This window comes from Phyllobates terribilis, unplaced genomic scaffold (genome assembly GCF_046119375.1).
Source record: "Phyllobates terribilis strain yellow unplaced genomic scaffold, ASM4611937v1 Scaffold_1__5_contigs__length_1240528914, whole genome shotgun sequence".
Lineage (NCBI taxonomy): Eukaryota > Metazoa > Chordata > Amphibia > Anura > Dendrobatidae > Phyllobates > Phyllobates terribilis.
Genome location: NW_027362761.1, coordinates 11,544,806 through 11,568,148, shown reverse-complemented (window position 1 = coordinate 11,568,148; position 23,343 = coordinate 11,544,806). Strand labels below are relative to the sequence as shown.

Sequence of the window (23,343 nt, the reverse complement as noted above, 5' to 3'; positions counted from 1 at the left end):
TGCTGCGCCCATGCACCACAACCCTCACCATCTACACACGCTGCCCTGAGGCTATACTCCTCCCGTGGGGAGTTATACTACCCTCTGCTGCGCACACAACATCAGCCTCAGTGGTCTGCCCCGCAGCGGCGGTTCTCAGTGACCGCAATCCACGGGTGGCGTAGTCGGACATTTCAACATTAAAAACCAAGTAAACAGATCCGCCACTGGTTTGACCACCCTGAGCCACAGGACCGGGTCGCCGCCACGGAGACTACAACCTCTGACATTACACAGAGACCCGGCTCCGGGTATTCCCCCACACACGGCCCAGGGGGCGCATCATTATCTGAAAGCAAAACCCCCTGGGGCTGCTTTACAGCCCAGACAGGGTTTAATTTAACGGCCGGCCCAGATTGGGGAGGGAGAACTGAGTGTTCGTGTCAAGTTCATAAAGTACCAAGTTCAGTTAGAGGAAGGGTGTTGAAGTGATAGCAGTAGTTATGTGCAGTGGGCTGCTAGGGCCAACAAGAGCCTGTTACTCGGGGCAGTGGATTGCCATAAAACCATTCCGCGCAAATCAGTCTGTCGATGGTTGAGATCTTGAGATGGGCGTCGGGGGCATGGGGTGCACCAAGCCTGCGGTGCTGCAGGGAAAGATGGACTCAGACTCTCAGAGACCATAGGTAATGGAATCCGGGTGCACTGCCTTTGGTTGTAGAAGAATTCCTAGTGCTAGGAGTTAGCAAAAGGGATGATCTACCCAAACTAAGTACTAGGGCTGAAATTATGACCGGTACCTGTGGGAAACACTATAACCTGTTGTGCCCTATCCTACATGCTTCATTGTAATGACCGTAAACTGCTCAGTAAACGTTTGACTGTTCTAAAGCATTCGGTGTCCCCTGAATTGTGTGCTGCAGTTATGGAAGATGGAAGCCTAGAGCCAATGGAGGCCTATGGGCCACAAGTAAGTGTGATGCACCCCACACACAGCAGCACACGGAACTGGGACACTATTTTCCTGTAGGGTGCTAGAGCAGGCAGAAGCAGCAGCTTGCCCACGACTACCATGCTCAGGCACCTTACAAATTTAGGACAGAATAATGCAGCATTCTTCACTATTTTGTCCACTAAAATGCAAGGTCTGATGACGAAAACCCAACAGATCCTGCTACAGTCTGTAGAGTACAACAGGGTGTTTGATGACCGAGAGGTCATATGAATGCACGCATTTGTTATGCAAACTTCAGACCACATTCCAACTAGACGTGCACGGTCTCGCTCTGTACAAGTGTATTGAGTGAGGTGGCACAGTGTTCTCTCTGTGATCACAGCAGGTCCATGGACTTGTTAGGTGATTTTGTATGAGACGCTGATAAAAAGAAAGTCAGATATTTTGGGAGAAAAAAAATAAAAAATACATGAGCATATTAACAGCACCATAGACTAATGGAAATTAAATCATGAAAACCACAGATGGAACATGTATGTGAGGAAAGAACGTTTGAACGAAACCTAATTACACGCACCACGAGGAGAGCAGCATGGCGTATACTGCAGCTGTAGGCTTCCTGCGTTATAACTAGTGTTGAGCCACCCCCGTAGTGTTCGGGTTCGGTTCGTCGAACACTGGGATGTTCGAGGAACTGTTCGTCGAACTGTTCGTCGAACACCGTTAAAACCAATGGCAGGCAAACTGTTAGAACCTTGCTGTTAGGTTTTTTTTCCTTTGCTGGTCACATGACCTTGTTGGCCTATTTAATCCTGCTCCGCCCTTCTGGCTTTGCTGGACTTCATTGTATATCTACTTTCTAGCTAGCCTGTGCTCTGTATCTAACTCTGTTAGTTTGCTTGGTCTACGGACCTCTATGTTCTATCTATTTTGTTTGTTCGTCTGTCTGCTACTATTTCTGTTAGGAGGTGTCCCATATTCCTCCCAGTCCTTAGTACTTGTAGGGATTCCCTCCCCAAATCTATAGGTCTCCGTACAGACTAGATTAGGACTTTAGCAGGTCTGATCGCAGGATCAGGTTCCCTGTTACATCGTAGGGATTCAGCTGAGTCTTATAGTAGGGACAGATCTCCTCTCTTTCCTTAGCTTTGGTAGCAGAACCTAACAGTAAGTCCAGCCTGTAAATTCTCTAAGGAAAGATTTTTTTTGTTCCATCATGGTGTCGGTTCAGGATTTGGCTAAACACCTGCAGGGACTCTCTCTGGAAGTGGCCGAGCTCCGTCAGCACGTGAGTAACTGTCCTGGAGCATATTTCTTGGAGCCTAAGGTATGTTTGCCGGATTTATTTTTTGGTGAACATCGAGAATTTTTTTCATTTAAAAATGCTTGCTTATTGTATTTTCGTTTGAGACCCAAGTCCTCTGGGGATGAATCCCAGCGCGTAGGGTTCATAATGTCACTTTTGCGCAAAGAGCCTCAGGAGTGGGCCTTTTCTTTGCAACCTAGTGATACATGCTTCAGATCAGTGGATAGTTTTTTTTCTGCTTTAGGACTATTATATGATGATCCTGACCGTGTGGCATCAGCTGAGACTGAGTTGAGACGTTTAAAACAAGGATCAGGTAATATGGAAAAATATTGTACACATTTTCGTCGTTGGTCCACTCAAACAGGGTGGAACGATTCTGCTCTGAAAAGTCTATTTCTTGCTGGGCTCAGTGAAAAGGTTAAAGACCTGCTAATTGCTTATCCTACACCTGAGGATTTGCAACAGGCTATGCAATTAGCTATACGGGTGGATAGAAGACTGCGTGCTAGGGTTAATGAGAGCAAATCCTCTGCTATGTCAGTTTCTGGTTATGATAATGTGTGTACTAACAGTGGTGAACCGATGGAGATTGGATCGGTGGCACCTCGCTCTCAAGAAAAACACCGTCGTTTTTCAGAAGGCTTGTGTTTCTATTGCGGGAAATCTGGTCATTTGATTAAAGGCTGTGAGCTTCGTATGAAGAAAGAAAAAAAAATGGTCAGTCACGCCCGTATTGCCTGTTTAAATTCCAAGGGTATATTTTTAGCTGCTTCCACGATTGCTCAGGAAAAATTAATGGAATTTCGGGTGTTTGTTGATTGCGGGTCTACACTGAATGTTATTGATGGGGGATTCGTGGAAAAACTCAATTTAAAACCTGAACCTTTATCATCCCCCATTGCTGTGGTTTCTGTGGATGGCTCCCCTTTGAAGAATATTACTCTCAAGGTCAGTGAATTTCCTCTCACTATTAATGGTGTTCACCATGAGAAATTGGATTTGGTAGTGTTGAATAACTTGCCTTCTCCAGTAATATTGGGTTTGCCCTGGTTAAAATTTCACAATCCTGTACTGGATTGGTCTACCAGTGAAATTAAATCCTGGAGCCATAAATGTTATGACAAGTGTTGTAACGGGCGTATTGCAGCTTTGGATAGGGGAGAATTGCCTGTTCCTATTCAGGATTTTTGGAGAGTTTTTTCTGAGAAAGAATCGCAGGTTTTGCCTCCCCATAGAGACTATGATTGTTCTATTGAATTTGTCCCTGGAGAGACTCTTCCTAAAAGTCGTTTATTTAACCTTACTATTCCTGAGAGGAAGGCTTTGGAGGAATACATACAGACAAGTTTGGCCGCCGGTCACATTAGGCCCTCTAAGTCTCCTGTGGCGGTTGGATTTTTTTTTGTAAAAAAAAAGGACGGCGGTTTACGTCCTTGTCTGGATTTTCGTGAGATTAACAAAATTACGGTACGCAATCCTTACCCACTGCCATTGATTCCTGATCTGTTTAACCAGTTATTGGGGGCCAAGTGGTTCTCTAAAATTGACCTTAAGGGGGCATACAATCTGTTGCGCATGAAGGAGGGTGATGAATGGAAGACTGCTTTTAACACTCCTGTGGGTCATTTTGAGAATCTGGTTATGCCTTTTGGTCTTACTAATGCTCCTGCATTTTTTCAGAATCTGATTAATGACATCCTTAGACCTTTGATCGGTAAAAATGTGGTTGTGTATTTGGATGACATTTTGATTTATTCGCCAGATCTGGAGTCTCATTGGCGGAGCGTGCGTGAGGTATTACAGTTATTAATGGACAATTCGCTTTTTGCTAAGCTGGAGAAATGTGAGTTCGCTGTACAGAGAATTAGTTTTTTGGGCTACATTATCTCCAGCAAAGGTTTTGAGATGGATCCGGTTAAGGTTCAGGCTGTGCAGGAATGGCCTAGGCCTATTGGTTTGAAATCGATACAGAGGTTTTTGGGTTTCGCCAATTACTATAGAAAATTCATAAAAAATTTTTCTAGTATTGTCAAACCTCTGACTGATCTCACCAGGAAAGGTGCTGATGCGGTTCAGTGGTCTTCTGAGGCCATTGAAGCTTTTGTGTATCTCAAGGAGAGGTTCACCTCTGCTCCCATCCTTATGCAGCCTGATGTTACTAGGCCGTTTTTGGTTGAGGTTGATGCTTCCTCTGTGGGGGTTGGCGCAGTATTGTCTCAGGATAACGGGGATGGATTACATCCCTGTGCATTTTTTTCAAAAAAATTTTCGGAGACTGAATTGAATTACGATATTGGTAATCGGGAATTATTGGCTATTAAACTCGCATTTGAACACTGGCGCCACTTCTTGGAAGGTGCGGAATTTCCCGTTCAGGTTCTTACGGATCATAAAAATCTGATATATCTTGACGCTGCCAAGCGCCTGAATGCCCGTCAGGCTAGGTGGGCACTGTTAGAACCTTGCTGTTAGGTTTTTTTTTCCTTTGCTGGTCACATGACCTTGTTGGCCTATTTAATCCTGCTCCGCCCTTCTGGCTTTGCTGGACTTCATTGTATATCTACTTTCTAGCTAGCCTGTGCTCTGTGTCTTGCTCTGTTAGTTTGCTTGGTCTACTGACCTCTATGTTCTATATATTTTGTTTGTTCGTCTGTCTGCTACTATTTCTGTTAGGAGGTGTCCCATATTCCTCCCAGTCCTTAGTACTTGTAGGGATTCCCTCCCCACATCTATAGGTCTTCGTACAGACTAGCTTAGGACTTTAGCAGGTCTGATCGCAGGATCAGGTCCCCTGTTACATCGTAGGGATTCAGCTGAGTTCTATTGTAGGGACAGATCTCCTCTCTTTCCTTAGCTCTGGTAGCAGAACATAACAGTAAGTCCAGCCCGCAAATTCTCTAAGGAAAGATTTTTCTGTTCCATCATGGTGTCGGTTCAGGATTTGGTTCATCGCCTGCAGGGACTCTCTCTGGAGGTGGCCGAGCTCCGTCAGCACGTGAGTAACTGTCCTGGAGCACATTTCTTGGAGCCTAAGGTATGTTTGCCGGATTTATTTTTTGGTGAACATCGAGAATTTTTTTCATTCAAAAATGCTTGCTTATTGTATTTTCGTTTGAGACCCAAGTCCTCTGGGGATGAATCCCAGCGCGTAGGGTTCATAATGTCACTTTTGCGCAAAGAGCCTCAGGAGTGGGCCTTTTCTTTGCAACCTAGTGATACATGCTTCAGATCAGTGGATAGTTTTTTTTCTGCTTTGGGACTATTATATGATGATCCTGACCGTGTCGCATCAGCTGAGACTGAGTTGAGACGTTTAAAACAAGGATCAGGTAATGTCGAAAAATATTGTACACATTTTCGTCGTTGGTCCACTCAAACAGGGTGGAACGATTCTGCTCTGAAAAGTCTATTTCTTGCTGGGCTCAGTGAAAGGGTTAAAGACCTGCTAATTGCTTATCCTACACCTGAAGATTTGCAACAGGCTATGCAATTAGCTATACGGGTGGATAGGAGACTGCGTGCAAGGGTTAATGAGAGCAAATCCTCTGCTATGTCAGTTTCTGGTTATGAGAATGTGTGTACTAACAGTGGTGAACCGATGGAGATTGGATCGGTGGCACCTCGCTCTCAAGAAAAAAACCGTCGTTTTTCGGAAGGCTTGTGCTTCTATTGCGGAAAATCTGGTCATTTGATTAAAGGCTGTGAGCTTCGTATGAAGAAAGAAAAAAAAATGGTCAGTCACGCCCGTATTGCCTGTTTAAATTCCAAGGGTATATTTTTAGCTGCTTCCACGATTGCTCAGGAAAAATTTATGGAATTTCGGGTGTTTGTTGATTGCGGGTCTACACTGAATGTAATTGATGGGGGATTCGTGGAAAAACTCAATTTAAAACCTGAACCTTTATCATCCCCCATTGCTGTGGTTTCGGTGGATGGTTCCCCTTTGAAGAATATTACTCTCAAGGTCAGTGAATTTCCTCTCACTATTAATGGTGTTCACCATGAGAAATTGGATTTGGTAGTGTTGAATAACTTGCCTTCTCCAGTAATATTGGGTTTGCCCTGGTTAAAATTTCACAATCCTGTACTGGATTGGTCTACCAGTGAAATTAAATCCTGGAGCCATAAATGTTATGACAAGTGTTGTAACGGGCGTATTGCAGCTTTGGATAGGGGAGAATTGCCTGTTCCTATTCAGGATTTTTGGAGAGTTTTTTCTGAGAAGGAATCGCAGGTTTTGCCTCCCCATAGAGACTATGATTGTTCTATTGAATTTGTCCCTGGAGCGACTCTTCCTAAAAGTCGTTTATTTAATCTTACTATTCCTGAGAGGAAGGCTTTGGAGGAATACATACAGACAAGTTTGGCCGCCGGTCACATTAGGCCCTCTAAGTCTCCTGTGGCGGTTGGATTTTTTTTTGTAAAAAAAAAGGACGGCGGTTTACGTCCTTGTCTGGATTTTCGTGAGATTAACAAAATTACGGTACGCAATCCTTACCCACTGCCATTGATTCCTGATCTGTTTAACCAGTTATTGGGGGCCAAGTGGTTCTCTAAAATTGACCTTAAGGGGGCATACAATCTGTTGCGCATGAAGGAGGGTGATGAATGGAAGACTGCTTTTAACACTCCTGTGGGTCATTTTGAGAATCTGGTTATGCCTTTTGGTCTTACTAATGCTCCTGCATTTTTTCAGAATCTGATTAATGACATCCTTAGACCTTTGATCGGTAAAAATGTGGTTGTGTATTTGGATGACATTTTGATTTATTCGCCGGATCTGGAGTCTCATTGGCGGAGCGTGCGTGAGGTATTACAGTTATTAATGGACAATTCGCTTTTTGCTAAGCTGGAGAAATGTGAGTTCGCTGTACAGAGAATTAGTTTTTTGGGCTACATTATCTCCAGCAAAGGTTTTGAGATGGATCCGGTTAAGGTTCAGGCTGTGCAGGAATGGCCTAGGCCTATTGGTTTGAAATCGATACAGAGGTTTTTGGGTTTCGCCAATTACTATAGAAAATTCATAAAAAATTTTTCTAGTATTGTCAAACCTCTGACTGATCTCACCAGGAAAGGTGCTGATGCGGTTCAGTGGTCTTCTGAGGCCATTGAAGCTTTTGTGTATCTCAAGGAGAGGTTCACCTCTGCTCCCATCCTTATGCAGCCTGATGTTACTAGGCCGTTTTTGGTTGAGGTTGATGCTTCCTCTGTGGGGGTTGGCGCAGTATTGTCTCAGGATAACGGGGATGGGTTACATCCCTGTGCCTTTTTTTCAAAAAAATTTTCGGAGACTGAATTGAATTACGATATTGGTAATCGGGAATTATTGGCTATTAAACTCGCATTTGAACACTGGCGCCACTTCTTGGAAGGTGCGGAATTTCCCGTTCAGGTTCTTACGGATCATAAAAATCTGATATATCTTGATGCTGCCAAGCGCCTGAATGCCCGTCAGGCTAGGTGGGCACTGTTTTTCTCGCGGTTTAATTTCTCCGTTACTTACATCCCTGGTACTAAGAATGTTAAGGCGGATGCCTTGTCTCGCAGTTTTTCTCCCATAGTCGGTGCTGAGAAAGAGGAAAACATTTTACAAGAAGGTGTTGTGATAGCTGCTTTAGACTCCGTTTTGGAAGATGAGATTCTTAAAGCTCAGGAGAATGCCCCATCTAACACTCCTCATGGGAGGTTGTTTGTGCCTGGGACCTTTAGGAGAGATTTGTTTGTTGAGTGTCACGAATCTCGGTTGGCAGGTCATCCCGGAATCTCTGAGACCAAGAGACTGGTGGGTCGCAGTTTTTGGTGGCCTGGATGGCAGAAGGAAGTTATTAAGTGGGTGCGCCAATGTACTATATGTGCTAGATCTAAGTCCTCACATACTCCTGCTGCGGGGTTGCTTTGTCCTTTGGAGGTCCCCAGTGCTCCTTGGACACATTTGGCTATGGACTTTATAACTGACCTTCCCCCCTCTGAGGGTTTTACTGTCATCTGGGTGGTCGTGGACCGTTTTAGCAAGATGTGTCACTTGGTTCCCTTCGTCAAACTGCCCTGCGCTAAAACTCTCGCTAAGGCCTTTGTCAAGGAAATTGTCAGACTTCATGGCGTTCCTACTGACATTGTTTCTGATAGGGGTCCTCAGTTCGTGGCTCGTTTTTGGCGTGCCTTTTGTGACAGGTTGGGAATTCATTTGTCGTTTTCGTCCGGATATCATCCTGAATCTAATGGCCAGACAGAAAGGAAAAACCAGGATGTTGAGCAGTTCTTGCGTTGTTTTGTGGCAGACAATCAAGAGGGGTGGTCTGAGTTTCTGCCACTTGCCGAATTTGCTCTGAACAATCATACATCTTCTTCTGCTGGTTGTTCGCCTTTTTTTTGTTGTTCTGGGAGACATCCGTCGTTTGGGTCGTTCTCCAAGTTGGGATCTGCCGTGCCTGAGGAGGAGAATTTTTCCGGTGATTTGGAAAGAGTTTGGACGGATGTGCGTGGTAATCTTCAGGAGGCCAACAGAAAATCTAAAGACTACTTTGATAGGAAACGACAGGAGGTTTTGTTCGCTGTTGGTGACATGGTTTGGTTGTCCTCTAGGAATCTGCGGTTGAGGATTCCTTCTAAGAAATTGGGTCCCAAGTTTGTAGGGCCCTTTAAGGTGCTTCAGGTTGTCAACCAATCTGCTGTTAGGTTGGAGGTTCCTACCTCCTGGAGAATTAATCCGGTCTTTCATGTCTCTCTGTTAAAAAAAGCTGTTGTGTCGGATGGTGACGCCTCTGCCTCTGTTCCTCCGGTGGTGGAGGACGGGGAATATGAAATTTCTCGCATCCTTGACTCTAGACGGTATAGAGGTAGTTTGCAGTATCTTGTGGCCTGGAAAGGTTTCGGACCCGAGGATAACTCTTGGGTGAGGTCAGATGATGTTTCCGCGTCCAGACTTATCAGAGCGTTTCACAGGAGATTTCCTGATAAGCCTGGTCCTAGGGGATCCGGAGGATCCTCTTAGAAGGGGGGGTACTGTTAGAACCTTGCTGTTAGGTTTTTTTTCCTTTGCTGGTCACATGACCTTGTTGGCCTATTTAATCCTGCTCCGCCCTTCTGGCTTTGCTGGACTTCATTGTATATCTACTTTCTAGCTAGCCTGTGCTCTGTATCTAACTCTGTTAGTTTGCTTGGTCTACGGACCTCTATGTTCTATCTATTTTGTTTGTTCGTCTGTCTGCTACTATTTCTGTTAGGAGGTGTCCCATATTCCTCCCAGTCCTTAGTACTTGTAGGGATTCCCTCCCCAAATCTATAGGTCTCCGTACAGACTAGATTAGGACTTTAGCAGGTCTGATCGCAGGATCAGGTTCCCTGTTACATCGTAGGGATTCAGCTGAGTCTTATAGTAGGGACAGATCTCCTCTCTTTCCTTAGCTTTGGTAGCAGAACCTAACACAAACAAAAACACATAGAAACACATAGAAAACACCTGCAAAGGTGTCCAAAAGCTGACAAACTGCTCAGAAGACACTCTCTTTAAAAAAGCCGGCCGGCAAATTCAGCAGCGGCATACACCGGTACCCGACAATTTAGACAAGAAGGAATAGAGCATCACACATAGATTAGATAGATAGAAACATGTCAGTCACACATATAAGAAGCACAGTGACAGTGTTGGTTACTGCACTTGTCATTTAGTGTAAAGGATTTATTAAAAAAAATATTAGTGTTTTCATGCACCGTCTCTTTAAAAAAGCCGGCCGGCAATTCAGCATCTGAACCCGACAATTTATAACAGAAAGAATAGAGCTTCACACATAGATTAGATAGATAGAAACATGTCAGTCACATATATAATAAGTACAGTGATAGTGTTGCTTACTGTACTTGTCATTTAGTGTAAAGGATTTATTTAAAAAAATAATAGTGTTTTCATGCACTGTCTCTTTAAAAAAGCCGGCCGGCAATTCAGCAGCGGTACCCGACAATTTAGAACAGAAAGATAGAGCATCACACATAGATTAGATAGATAGAAACATGTCAGTCACATATATATGAAGTACAGTGATAGTGTTGGTTACTGTACTTGTCATTTAGTATTAAAATAAAGGATTTATTATTAAAAAAATTGGCGTAGGGTTCCCCTTAATTTTAGGCTCTAGCGGAGGTTAAGCAGACGGCTGGGGCAGATGTTTGAAGCCTGGGAAGGGGGTAATACCCACGGAGCTTCCCAGGCTACTAATATCAGCCCCCAGCTGAATACATAGCCTTTACTAGCTATTAAAATGGGGGACCCCCCAAAAAAAATGACGTGGGGTCCCCCCTAATTTAATAGCTAGCAAAGGCTAGGCAGACAGCTGGGGGCTGATATTAATAGCCCAGGAAGGGAGCCATGAATATTGGCCCCCTCCCAGGCTAGAAACACCAGCCGTCAGCCGCCCCAGAAATGGCGCATTCATAGGATGCGCCAATTCTGGCACTTAGCCTCGCTCTTCCACGCTGCCCTGGTGCGGTGGCAGGGGGTAATAGGGTTGGGGTTGATGTCAGCTTATAATGCCAGCTGACATCAAGCCCAGGTTAGTAATGGAGAGGCGTCTATAAGACACCCCCATTACTAACCCCATAGTCAAAGTTAAAAAAAACACAAACACCCAGAATAAAGTCCTTTAATTGAAATAAAGACACAATCCTTTATTGTTCTAAATTAAACCATACTTACCATCACGCCCATTCCAGCTGAAGCCAACGATCTCCTGCAATAAAAGAAAAATAATAAAGCAACCTCATCCTTAACCTTTCCATGGTTCCCACGACAGCTTCAGCTCTGCTACATCGAGATGACAGGCTGGACCGCAGCAGAACGCTGCCATCCAGCCTGTCATCCCGCAGACACTGAGAAGCGCAGGCTTGCTTGCGCTGCTCAGCGTCTCTCTGTGACGACATCCAGATGAGCCGAGTTCATGTCCAATGAACTCGGCTCACCTCATGCACGTCACTGACAGCGTGGGAAAATTCTCACGCTGAAGCGCTGATTGCAGGAGAATTTTCCCACGCTGTCAGTGACGTGCATGAGGTGAGCCGAGTTCATTGGACATGACCTCGGCTCATCTGGATGCCGTCACAGCGAGACAGTGAGGAGCGCAAGCATGCCTGCGCTTCTCAGTGTCTGCGGGATGACAGACTGGATGGCAGCGTTCTGCTGCGGTCCAGCCAGTCATCTCGATGTAGCAGAGCTGAAGCTGTCGTGGGAACCATGGAAAGGTAAGGATGAGGTTGGTTTATTATTTTTCTTTTATTGCAGGAGATCGTTGGCTTCAGCTGGAATGGGTGTGATGGTAAGTATGGTTTAATTTAGAACAATAAAGAATTGTGTCTTTATTTCAATTAAAGGACTTTATTCTGGGTGTTGTGTTTTTTTTAAATACTTTACTAGAAATTCATGGCGGTCATGTCTAATACTGGCGTGACCCCATGAATTTTGGGCTTGGGGCCAGCTGATAATACCAAGCTGGCCCTAACCCCTTTATTACCCAGTGAGCCACCGCACCAGGGCCCTGGATGAGTTGGGTACAGCGCCAGAAGATGGCGCTTCTATGAACGCGCCATTTTCCGGGGTGGCTGCGGACTGCAATTTGTAGCGGGGGGGGGGGGGGGGCCCAGAAAGCTTGGGCCTCCCTGCGCTGCAGATTCCAGCCCCCAGCTGCCTAGTTGTACCTGGCTGGACACAAAAATAGGGCGAAGCCCCACGTACTTTTTTTTTAATTATTTCATGAAATAATTAAGAAAAAAAGGCCTTCCCTATATTGTTGTGTCCGGCCAGGTACAAATAGGCAGCTGGTGGTTGGGGGCAGCCTGTTCCTGCCTGCTGTACCTGGCTGGACACAAATATAGTGCGAAGCCCCACTTCAATTTTTTTAAATTATTTCATGAAATAATTAAGAAAAAAAGGGCTTCCCTATATTGTTGTGTCCGGCCAGGTACAAATAGGCAGCTGGTGGATGGGGGCAGCCCGTTCCTGCCTGCTGTACCTGGCTGGACACAAATATAGTGCGAAGCCCCACTTCAATTTTTTTAAATTATTTCAGGAAATTCATGAAATAATTAAAAAAAAATTGACGTGGGGCTTCGCACTATATTTGTGTCCAGCCAGGTACAGCAGGCAGGAACGGGCTGCCCCCAACCACCAGCTGCCTATTTGTACCTGGCCGGACACAACAATATAGGGAAGCCCTTTTTTTCTTAATTATTTCATGAAATAATTTAAAGAAAATTGACGTGGGGCTTCGCCCTGTTTTTGTGTCCAGCCAGGTACAACTAGGCAGCTGGGGGCTGGAATCCGCAGCGCAGGGAGGCCCAAGCTTTCTGGGCCACCCCCGCTGCAAATTGCAGTCCGCAGCCACCCCGGAAAATGGCGCGTTCATAGAAGCGCCATCTTCTGGCGCTGTACCCAACTCATCCAGGGCCCTGATGCGGTGGCTCACTGGGTAATAAAGGGGTTAGGGCCAGCTTGGCATTATCAGCTGGCCCTAAGCCCGAAATTCATGGGGTCACGCCAATATTAGACATGACCACCATGAATTTCTAGTAAAGTATTTAAAAAAAACACAACACCCAGAAAAAAGTCCTTTAATTGAAATAAACACACAATTCTTTATTGTTCTAAATTAAACCATACTTACCATCACACCCATTCCAGCTGAAGCCAACGATCTCCTGAAATAAAAGAAAAATAATAAAGCAACATCATCCTTACCTTTCCATGGTTCCCATGACAGCTTCAGCTCTGCTACATCGAGATGACAGGCTGGACCGCAGCAGAACGCTGCCATCCAGCCTGTCATCCCGCAGACACTGAGAAGCGCAGGCTTGCTTGCGCTCCACAGTGTCTCTCTGTGAGGGCATCCAGATGAGCCGAGTTAATGTCCAATGAACTCGGCTCACCTCATGCACGTCACTGACAGCGTGGGAAAATTCTCCTGCACTCAGCGCTTCAGCGTGGGAGAATTCTCACACTGAAGCGCTGAGTGCAGGAGAATTCTCCCACGCTGTCAGTGATGTGCAGGAGGTGAGCTGAGCTCATTGGACATGAGCTCACCTTATGCACGTCACTGACAGCGTGGGAAAATTCTCCTGCACTCAGCGCTTCAGCGTGGGAGAATTCTCACGCTGAAGCGCTGAGTGCAGGAGAATTCTCCCACGCTGTCAGTGACGTGCAGGAGGTGAGCTGAGTTCATTGGACATGAGCTCACCTTATGCACGTCACTGACAGCGTGGGAGAATTCTCCTGCACTCACCGCTTCAGCGTGAGAATTTTCCCACGCTGTCAGTGACGTGCATGAGGTGAGCCGAGTTCATTGGACATGAACTCGGCTCATCTGGATGTCGTCACAGAGAGACGCTGAGCAGCGCAAGCAAGCCTGCGCTTCTCAGTGTCTGCGGGATGAGAGGCTGGATGGCAGCGTTCTGCTGCGGTCCAGCCTGTCATCTCGATGTAGCAGAGCTGAAGCTGTCGTGGGAACCATGGAAAGGTAAGGATGAGGTTGCTTTATTATTTTTCTTTTATTGCAGGAGATCGTTGGCTTCAGCTGGAATGGGCGTGACGGTAAGTATGGTTTAATTTAGAACAATAAAGGATTGTGTCTTTATTTCAATTAAAGGACTTTATTCTGGGTGTTTGTGTTTTTTTTAACTTTGACTATGGGGTTAGTAATGGGGGTGTCTTATAGACGCCTCTCCATTACTAACCTGGGCTTGATGTCAGCTGGCATTATAAGCTGACATCAACCCCAACCCTATTACCCCCTGCCACCGCACCAGGGCAGCGTGGAAGAGCGAGGCTAAGTGCCAGAATTGGCGCATCCTATGAATGCGCCATTTCTGGGGCGGCTGACGGCTGGTGTTTCTAGCCTGGGAGGGGGCCAATATTCATGGCTCCCTTCCTGGGCTATTAATATCAGCCCCCAGCTGTCTTTCTAGCCTTTGCTAGCTATTAAATTAGGGGGGACCCCACGTCATTTTTTTTGGGGGGTCCCCCATTTTAATAGCTAGTAAAGGCTATGTATTCAGCTGGGGGCTGATATTAGTAGCCTGGGAAGCTCCGTGGGTATTACCCCCTTCCCAGGCTTCAAACATCTGCCCCAGCCGTCTGCTTAACCTCCGCTAGAGCCTAAAATTAAGGGGAACCCCACGCCAATTTTTTTAATAATAAATCCTTTATTTTAATACTAAATGACAAGTACAGTAACCAACACTATCACTGTACTTCATATATATGTGACTGACATGTTTCTATCTATCTAATCTATGTGTGAAGCTCTATTCTGTCTGTTCTAAATTGTCGGGTACCGCTGCTGAATTGCCGGCCGGCTTTTTTAAAGAGACGGTGCATGAAAACACTATTATTTTTTTTGATAAATCCTTTACGCTAAATGACAAGTACAGTAAGCAGCACTTTCACTGTACTTCGTATATATGTGGCTGACATGTTTATATCTATCTAATCTATGTGTGAAGCTCTATTCTTTCGGTTCTAAATTGTCGGGTACAGGTGTATGCCGCTGCTGAATTGCCGGCTTTTCATGTTTCACTGTTGGCACTGTTCCCATCGATTTGGGCAATCACTGTAATGCCACAACCACCATGGCTGTGGCATTACAGTGAGTGGCAGACAATCCCTGCATGATTGGTGCTCTAAATAGCGCCAGACATGCAGGACACGCTTTTGGTGCACGAACAGTTATCGAACATAACCTCGAACAGCCGAATTTTTTGCAAATCGTTCGGGTTCGTCGAACAACTCGAACACCGCCCAAAACAGCTCGAATTTGAGATTGGCGAACAGTTCTAGTCGAACACCGCTCATCTCTAGTTATAACATGTAAATGACCACTGATCAGCTATATACATGTCAGTCAGCGTCCTAGATGGCCTATTCACACAGGAGGACCGCACTTCTCTGTGCACAGAGCAATTGTTAATATGTTTTGTGCATGTCCTGTGTACCGGGAGCATTGTTGTACCAAGAACCATGATTTTTTTAAACCGGCTAGAAATCATCGCACTTGACGAAAAATCATTTTACTATTACATCAGGTGATTACTGACCTGTTTAAATGAGCCAATAATAAGGAAGGCGTGCTCCTACGAACACACATTTCACGATTATTGGCTCATCTAAATTGGCCATAATTCAGTGGCTGCTAGCTATAAGGGTCCGCAGCACACACCAATTTCATTGCATGTTTCTGACCTGTAGTTAGACTATCTAGTGAGCAAGATTACAGAATTTACAAAACGTGGGCCTGTGTTCTTGAAAATGCCAGGGTTGAATTTCAGTCTCAGTCCAGCCCTGCCTATACCTTGATGCATCCTTATGACCTTATATTTGCATATGATAGCCAGTCCCTTGATTTATAAGTAAGCAATGTCAATCAAGAGCAGCACTTGTCTAAAACCACTTCTTGTTCTGTGCTTGCAATAAGAACTAACACTGGAGGAGCACAACAGTGCACTCCAAGTGTCAGCGCGGGTGTGCACAATGTGGCTGTGGGCGTGTACAGATGCCGGATTCCTTCGTGCCTGCAGTCACCACTTGAAACCCCATAAGAGTAGCAAGAAAACCGTTTCAATGAGGAGAAGAGGGCTTTGTGACGTGCACATGCTGTCTGCTCATTCAACACCCTCTCTTCAAAGAAGCCATTCAAGCGGCAGCCAAAGAGACAAGAACCAGGCGTCAGAACAAGCCTGCAGCCACATTGTGTGCTCCCACACTGACAGTTGAAGCATACTGCAGCATTCATCCAGTATTAGGGCCTAAGTGCAGACTTGCAAGCAGATTTTTAGACAGCACTCACTCTTACTAATGAAGTGCGGTCAATGAAGACAAAAGACTGGCTTTGATATACAAACAAGAGGGCGTTACAGTGCACCAAAGCATAGGCCAAACTAAGGGTCCGCCTCATTTGCATATAAAATAAAAGTACGTTTTTCTGCAAATATTAAAGAAGCACTCGGGTAATGTTTTTTTCAGAATTCTGTGTAAATGTTTGTTTAGTGTAATGTCTGTGTGATCATATACTTACCGATAGCAGTAGTTTTCTGTATCCAACGCTGCTCCACTCCTTGAGTCACCGGATGGCATTTCAGACTCTTAGGCTGTGTGCCCACTATGCAATTCCGCTGCAGAAACGCTTAAAAAAACCTCTTGGTAGAAGGCCTGCCATGTTCCCCAATGATAATCTGGATGTGCTGTGCACATGCTGTGGAAATTTCCGGTGTGCATTATCATTGCAGAAAAATTCGCAGCACAACCAATTATTTTGCGGAATCGCGGCGTTTTCGCCGCCATTGACTTGCATTGGACCGCATGTCATGCGCATCACTGCATCTGTACATGCACATAACATGCGGTTCAATGTGCGGATCGTACCCGGGTTTGGAGAAGAGGAGACTCTCCTCTGGACCCGGGTACCCTAGTACCTATAAAAAAAAAATTAACATAAAATAAAAAAAGTATACATTATACTTACCTTCTGATGGCCCCCGGTGTCCTTCGAGATCAGTCCTGGCTTGCCGGCAGCTCGCGATGGTCTAAAAGGACCTGCCATGACATCATTTAGTCATGTGACGGGTCACACAACTGCTGTCGTTAGCGGTTGCGTGACCAGTCACATGACTAAATGACGTTCTGGCAGGTCCTTTTAGGACACCAGGGGCCATCAGAAGGCAAGTATATATTTTTTTTACCATTCTTTTACGGTCACACTATATAAATCCATGCCGGTTGCATGGATTTATATAGTGTGACCAAGTTGTCAAGCACTTTCCAAGTGATGCTAAAATCGCTTGGAAAGCGCTTGACAACCCGCATGCGGAAATGCATGTAAAAATGCTTCACTTCTGCTCATCCCTGGCAGCAAAAACGCATGTAAAATCCGCATGCGTTTTTCCTGCCAGGGAGACGCGTAAAAAATATGCAGCATTTCTGCATCGTGGGCACATAGCCTTAGGCTGCGTGCCCACTATACGTTTTTCAAGCGTTTTTGCTGCGGAATTTCCGCAGCGAAAACGCTTAAAAAACGCATTGTAATATGTGCCCCATGGTCCCCAATGATGATCCGCATGTGCTGTGCACATGCTGCGGAAATTTCCACTGCGGATTATCATTGCGGAAAAATACGCATTAATTTTGAGGACACGCAGCGTAATCGCCGCCATTGACTTGCATTGGACCGCGTGACATCTGCATCACTGCATCTGCACAAGCGGATATCACACGGTTCAATGTGCGGATGGTACCCAGGTCTGGAGGAGAGGAGACTCATCCAGACCTGGGTACCATAGAACCTGTTAAAAAAAGAATTTAAAATAAAAAATAAATATTATACTCTCCTTCCGATGTCCTCCCAGTCTTTTCTCCCCTCCGTCTGGTCTGCTGTATGGGTCGCGGTGTTGAGAAGGACCGGCCATGACGTCATTGAGTCATGTGACTCACATGACTCAATGACGTCACCGCAGGTCCTTCACACCACCGCGGGCAGTGCAAGAGACAGGACGCAGCAGAGAAAACACTGGGAGGACCACTTTTTTTTTTTTTTTTTTACTAACTTGGTCACACTACTATAAATCCATCCCGGTTGCATGGATTTATATAGTGTGGACAAGTTGTCAAGCACTTTCCAAGTGATGCTAAAATCGCTTGGAAAAGAGCCTGATAACCCGCATGCAGAAATGCATGTGAAGAACGCTTGACAAATGCTTCTACCTGTCGGGAAAACGCATGTAAAATCCACGTGTTTTTCCTGCCAAGGAGAAGCGGAAAAAATATGCAGCATTTCTGCATCGTGGGCACTTAGGCTGCGTGCCCACGTTGCGGATTACAAGCAGCGGAAACGCTTGTTAAACGCTAGGTAATCCGCACCCCATGGTCCCCAAGGGGATTCCGCATGTTCTATGCACATGCTGCGGATTTTTCCGCAGCGTTTATGCTGCGTACAAAAATCCGCAGCATGTCATTTAATTTTGCGGAAGCGCAGCGGAACTCCCGCCATTGATTTGCATTGAGACGCACAGAAACCGCGACTGTACATTTTTACAAGCGGCTTCTATGCGTCTCTATGTGCGGATGGTGCCCAGTTCTGGAGGAGAGGAGACTCATCCAGACCTGGGTACCATTCTACCTGTAAAAAAAGAATAAAAACAACAAATAAAGTTTATACTCACCTGTCCGAAGGCTTCTCTCTGAATGCCAGCAGCGCTGAAGGACCTTCGGTGACGTCACAGTCATGTGACCGCAGGCCCTTCACCGCTCTGTCTCGCGATATGCCGGCAACCAGCCAGGAAGCAGCGCTGCAGCCACGCCGGGGCCTCGGGGGTGAGTATAGCTTTATTTGTTTTAATTTTTACGGTTCACACTGTATAAATCCATGCTGTTTGCATGGATTTATACAGTGTAACCTAGTTGTCAAGCACTTTCCAAGTGATGCTATCGCCTGGAAAGCGCTTGTCAATCTGCATGCGGAAACGCATGTGCAATCCGCATGTACAATCTGCATGCGTTTTTTCTGCCAGGGAGATGCAGAAATTTTCTGCTTCATTTCTGCATCGTGGGCACATAGCCTTAGCCTTCGGATCACACTGTGATCTGTGTGTGACTCAGAAGTGTCTTTTACAATGTAAGTTGCAACAATGCTACTCACTTGAGAGCGATATGAGGTATCACAGGAACAGTTTCTATTAAAAGTCCAGCTGGTTTATTGCAGTCCTCATAAATCACATCACATGACACTCAAATACAGCGGTTGTTCTGCACAAAGTAAAACACAGCAAAAAGTCCATTCAATAGTGCTGGTTAGCCCGCCTAGCTTAGAGTTCTGCTTCTTAATCCTTTAGCAAAGGCACTTAATCTAGGAAATCTGCACACCTCCATACACCCACACGTGTGAGACAGGTCTCATTTTACAAAGTGAAGCCTGCCCCTCCAACCCCCAGGCTATAGTAAAAGGAGCCCCCCAACCCATAGTAAAAGATCCCCCCCCATCTATAGCTAAAGCCATAAAAGCCCCCGCCTCCAGTCTATAGTAATTTGTCCCCCCAAACCCCAGTCTATAGTGATATGACCTCTCCCTAACCCCTAGTCTAAATTATTAGTTCCCCCTGAATCTTCAGCTCTATGAAGCTTACCTGCTCCCTTAGTATGTCAGCAGCATTTGGACACAGCAGCATATCGGAGCAGGGAGCCAACTGGCTCTCCTATGACTCCGGAAGTACCGATTGTTACGCTCATGCCCGGACTAACTGGCGTGAGCGTGGTTAGTGATCCCACTGGACCATGAACCGAGTAGTGCCTGGAGGGGCGTGACTAAGTATCAACTCGGTCCAACCAAGGTCGCACGGTGGCTCAGTCGACTCCGTGAACCAGGTGCTACTCCAGGTCAGACCCCGGTCACAGCTGTTGACCCACACCGGGGAATGCAGGAACGGGCAGGCACAGCTGGTATGCAGACAGGCGGGTACTGGCAGGCATGGCTGGTATACAGACAGGTGGGTACTGGCAGGTAGGAACGCAGGCTTGATAGGAACCAGTACAGACTGGGATACAGGAACAGAGCTGCCGGTGCGGTGGACAAGCAGAACAGAGCGAAATCACTGATGCGGTGGACAAGCAGAGCAGAGTGAAACAGCCGGTGCAGTGGACAAGCAGAGCAGAGTGAAGCAGAAGGTGCAGGCAGACAGGACAGGGCTCTGTTCACATGGAACAGACTGGAAAATACAGGAAGATAGTTAGAACACAGGAGGTAGATACGGAGGCAGGGTAACGGGACAAGCAGAACCAGATACACACAAGGTACTTACAATGAAGTAGCGAGTGGACACAAAACTCACAAACAGAAGTACAGAGACAACGAGTTGGAGTTAGGTGCAGGTTCAGACACTGCGGGAAAAGGGCAGGTACGGATATAGAGACAAACTGGTAACAGGCTAGGACACAGTTCAGACAGGAACTGAACCCGGAACAAGATACAGGAACGAGCCTGGGAACTCAGCCCCCAGGGTGGCGGAAACAGACTCGAAGTCATAGATACAGATAACGGGCCTGGGTATACAGCCCCCAGGGTGGCAGAACAGACTAGAAACAGGACAGGACCTGGCAACTCAGTTGCACAGAACACACAGAAAGAAAGTGTTGCTCAGGCACCTCCTGCTGGGTGGAGGGGGTTTAACTATCCAGTGACTCACAGCAATAGGCTGGGGACGCATTATGAATGCACACACAGTAACTATAAGAATCAGACAGTAACCCCGCCGCCTCCCTAAGCAATCAGACAAGAGACATGCACACAGCAGGTACTGGAGCAAAGTGTGCAGCCTGGACTGACAGGTAAGATGGCGGTCTTGCATGGTGGGAGGTGGTAAGCCATGCCAGCACGCCGCCAGGGATGTTACACCGATGCTAGTACTTCTGGGGCTAATCGGCTCACTGTGTCCGTGGTTTATTTGTATTCACATCTTAAAGACTAGAAATGAAATGAAATGAAAGGAGGTCCATGCCCCCTTCCTCCGTAAAGACAATGGATTTATCACTTTGTTCAAAGGAGAAGGGGGGAGTAACTACAAAAAAAAAAAAACCTCCAGTGCCTAATGGTAAATACAGGCCTGTAGTTGCTATTCATACCATGAGTAAGAGTTAGTCAAGTTGGAAACGCGCAAATTTTTTCTTACCTACTTTGATTATGGTGTGTCTGTGTGCCATTTTACACAGTATGAAATAAAATATTTTTTTGAACATTTTTAATGAACAGCTGGATTGTGTCATGGAAATTTTTCACTTTACTCTAATATCCAGCCAAATTTGCAGGTTACCTGCACTCCGAAAAAACACTGAAGTAATGCTGGATTATATGGTCGGGTAAACAACTTGAGAAAAATCTCACATTTGTTTTTGCATTTGATAACATCAGTAATGATTATACTGTGTTGCATTGTCCTATTGACTTGTTTGTATTTTTACACAGTTCACACATTATTCAGATCCTTAAGCTAATTAAAATGTTGATATAATAGGCAGCATTCTGTGAATAATAAACTTTTGACTTTTTGTATATTTTAACTTTTTTTTTAGTAATAAAGTGATGAGATTTTATGTCCAGCACATTTTTGCGCAATAATGTTAAAATATATTTCTGAGGACTTTAATTGGCTGGAAACTAAATCAACCTATAAAAAAAATTATATTAATACTTTAAGGTAGTCAGTAGTTGGGTGTGGTTTTCTATTTTTCTTCCAATTTCCAAATATCACTGGACCACAATATTCTTAAAGAAAATATGAATGTAATGTATGCAAAAGTATCTTACAAAATTCTCTTCCAGGTCAGGATGATCTTTTTCAATTCCATCATCAAGTATAGTCACCACCACTCTGTGTCCAGTGAAGCCACGATCCCATGCAGAAAGTATATTCAGGTCTGGGCTTACATCATTGTTCTGGAAGGCAATCCAAAGAACAGGTTACGCCAGTATTTGGAGTTCTGTTTTTCTGCTCCTGTAGCTTAACAGAAAACCAGAACTCCTGAATGATACAGCTTTCCCCTATGCTGGGCACAGGTGTCGCTGGATGGAACCCACCGAGTATAATGAGGTCGGTTTGGTCTCCATATGAGTGACCATCACTTTAAAATAAAAGTGCAGCATGCCGAGCTATGTTTTTTTTCCCTTATAGCATAAATGATGGAACTTGCAAAGCAGCTTCCTATTCAAGGCTTTGACGCAAGTCTTAACCTTGCCTAAAAGATATTATAGCAACGTACTGATTTATCAATACAGTATTACATGCATCTACTTTACCGCATGTTCTCAGTATTCTTAACATTTTCACACCGCGTGATTCACATTGCTACGAATCCCTAAAGAGTAAATAAACTTTGAACATTGTTTTTCATATTTGGCAGGAACTCTTACTACCTACAGCGTAAGCATAAGTCCAAGCTCTATGCTCCTCTCTGAACATCACAATGTGCCCTGGATCAAAGGCAAAGAGGAGCATCTTAAAAGAGGCAGTCTTCATAAATAACCCTTAAAAGCATGTTTGTGTTAAATTTATAAAAATTAGCAGTTATTTTCCCCTGCTCTACCACCAGCTCTCCACCGCTGCTCATGGTGCTCATTTGCAGGCTGCAATGCTGACAGAGACTACTGCACCCATGACTGCTGAAGCCATCCAATGTGCTTAGTGCTAATACAGGTGCAGACAGCAGAAGCCCACTGAATAGCTTCAGCCTCACAGCAATCACAGACAGCACCGGAGAGGCAGCGCTTCAGCAGAAGAGGGGGAGTAAAATGGACTTTTCAATTTTTAAACACTGGTACGCTGATTGTATACAGAAAGTTAAAAGTGGAAAAGGTCTTTAAATATTTTGTGTTTTACTTCTCTGCATGTAAAAAGCCATAACTTTTTTTTTTCAATGATGCATTATTTTTTCTCACTGCTTTGCGGTAAATAGAAATTACTTTATTTCATTTTAAGTGCTGCAAATATAGAAGAATTTTTTTTTTTCTAGCTTATGCGTCAAAATAACCAACCTGTCAAATTCTAAGTTTTATTAGGTATTTTGCGGTTTATACTTAAAGTCGCTGTCCACTACTGGACAACCCAGCTTAGGCCCCCATTCACATGCACATGTCTCCGGAACATGTGGCATCAGTTTTCACACATATCATTATAACCTATGAGGCTGCTCAGATGTCAGTGTTTCAACATGCGAGTTCATGTGATGCATGTGTATACATGTCTGATTTCTATCGTCAGCATGGGCCAAAAAAGTCTATGGGTCTGTGTAAACACGTACAGCACACGTATGGCACCATGTGCCGTATTGTGTGATACATACCGGAATAAAATGCATGCAAGAAATTCTTGCTTTTTTGTGTGTTAAAGATGTGCAAAGATGATAGCTTAAGAACCGAAACGTTGCCACGGCCATTATGGGCTAGTAAGGCACTATTTTTTTTTGCCATATTGCTTGGTGTGCTGCCTCCATTCGTTACTTTTAATATAGATGGTTTGGTTTGCGCCAGGGAGACTTTGCATCCACCTTACCCTGGTGCTGCTCCTGCATATCTGTTTTTAGATA

At 45.2% G+C, this 23,343-nt stretch overlaps 1 protein-coding gene across 1 annotated transcript in view; it reads right to left on the bottom strand.

Moving 5' to 3' along the window:
• Positions 1–23,343, bottom strand: part of LOC141165509 (proprotein convertase subtilisin/kexin type 4-like) — a 707,768-nt gene that overhangs the window by 151,119 nt on the left and 533,306 nt on the right. The window contains exon 4 of the mRNA XM_073651166.1: positions 21,569–21,697. Coding sequence (XP_073507267.1) covers positions 21,569–21,697 — 129 coding nt within the window. The remainder of the gene's footprint in view (positions 1–21,568; positions 21,698–23,343) is intronic.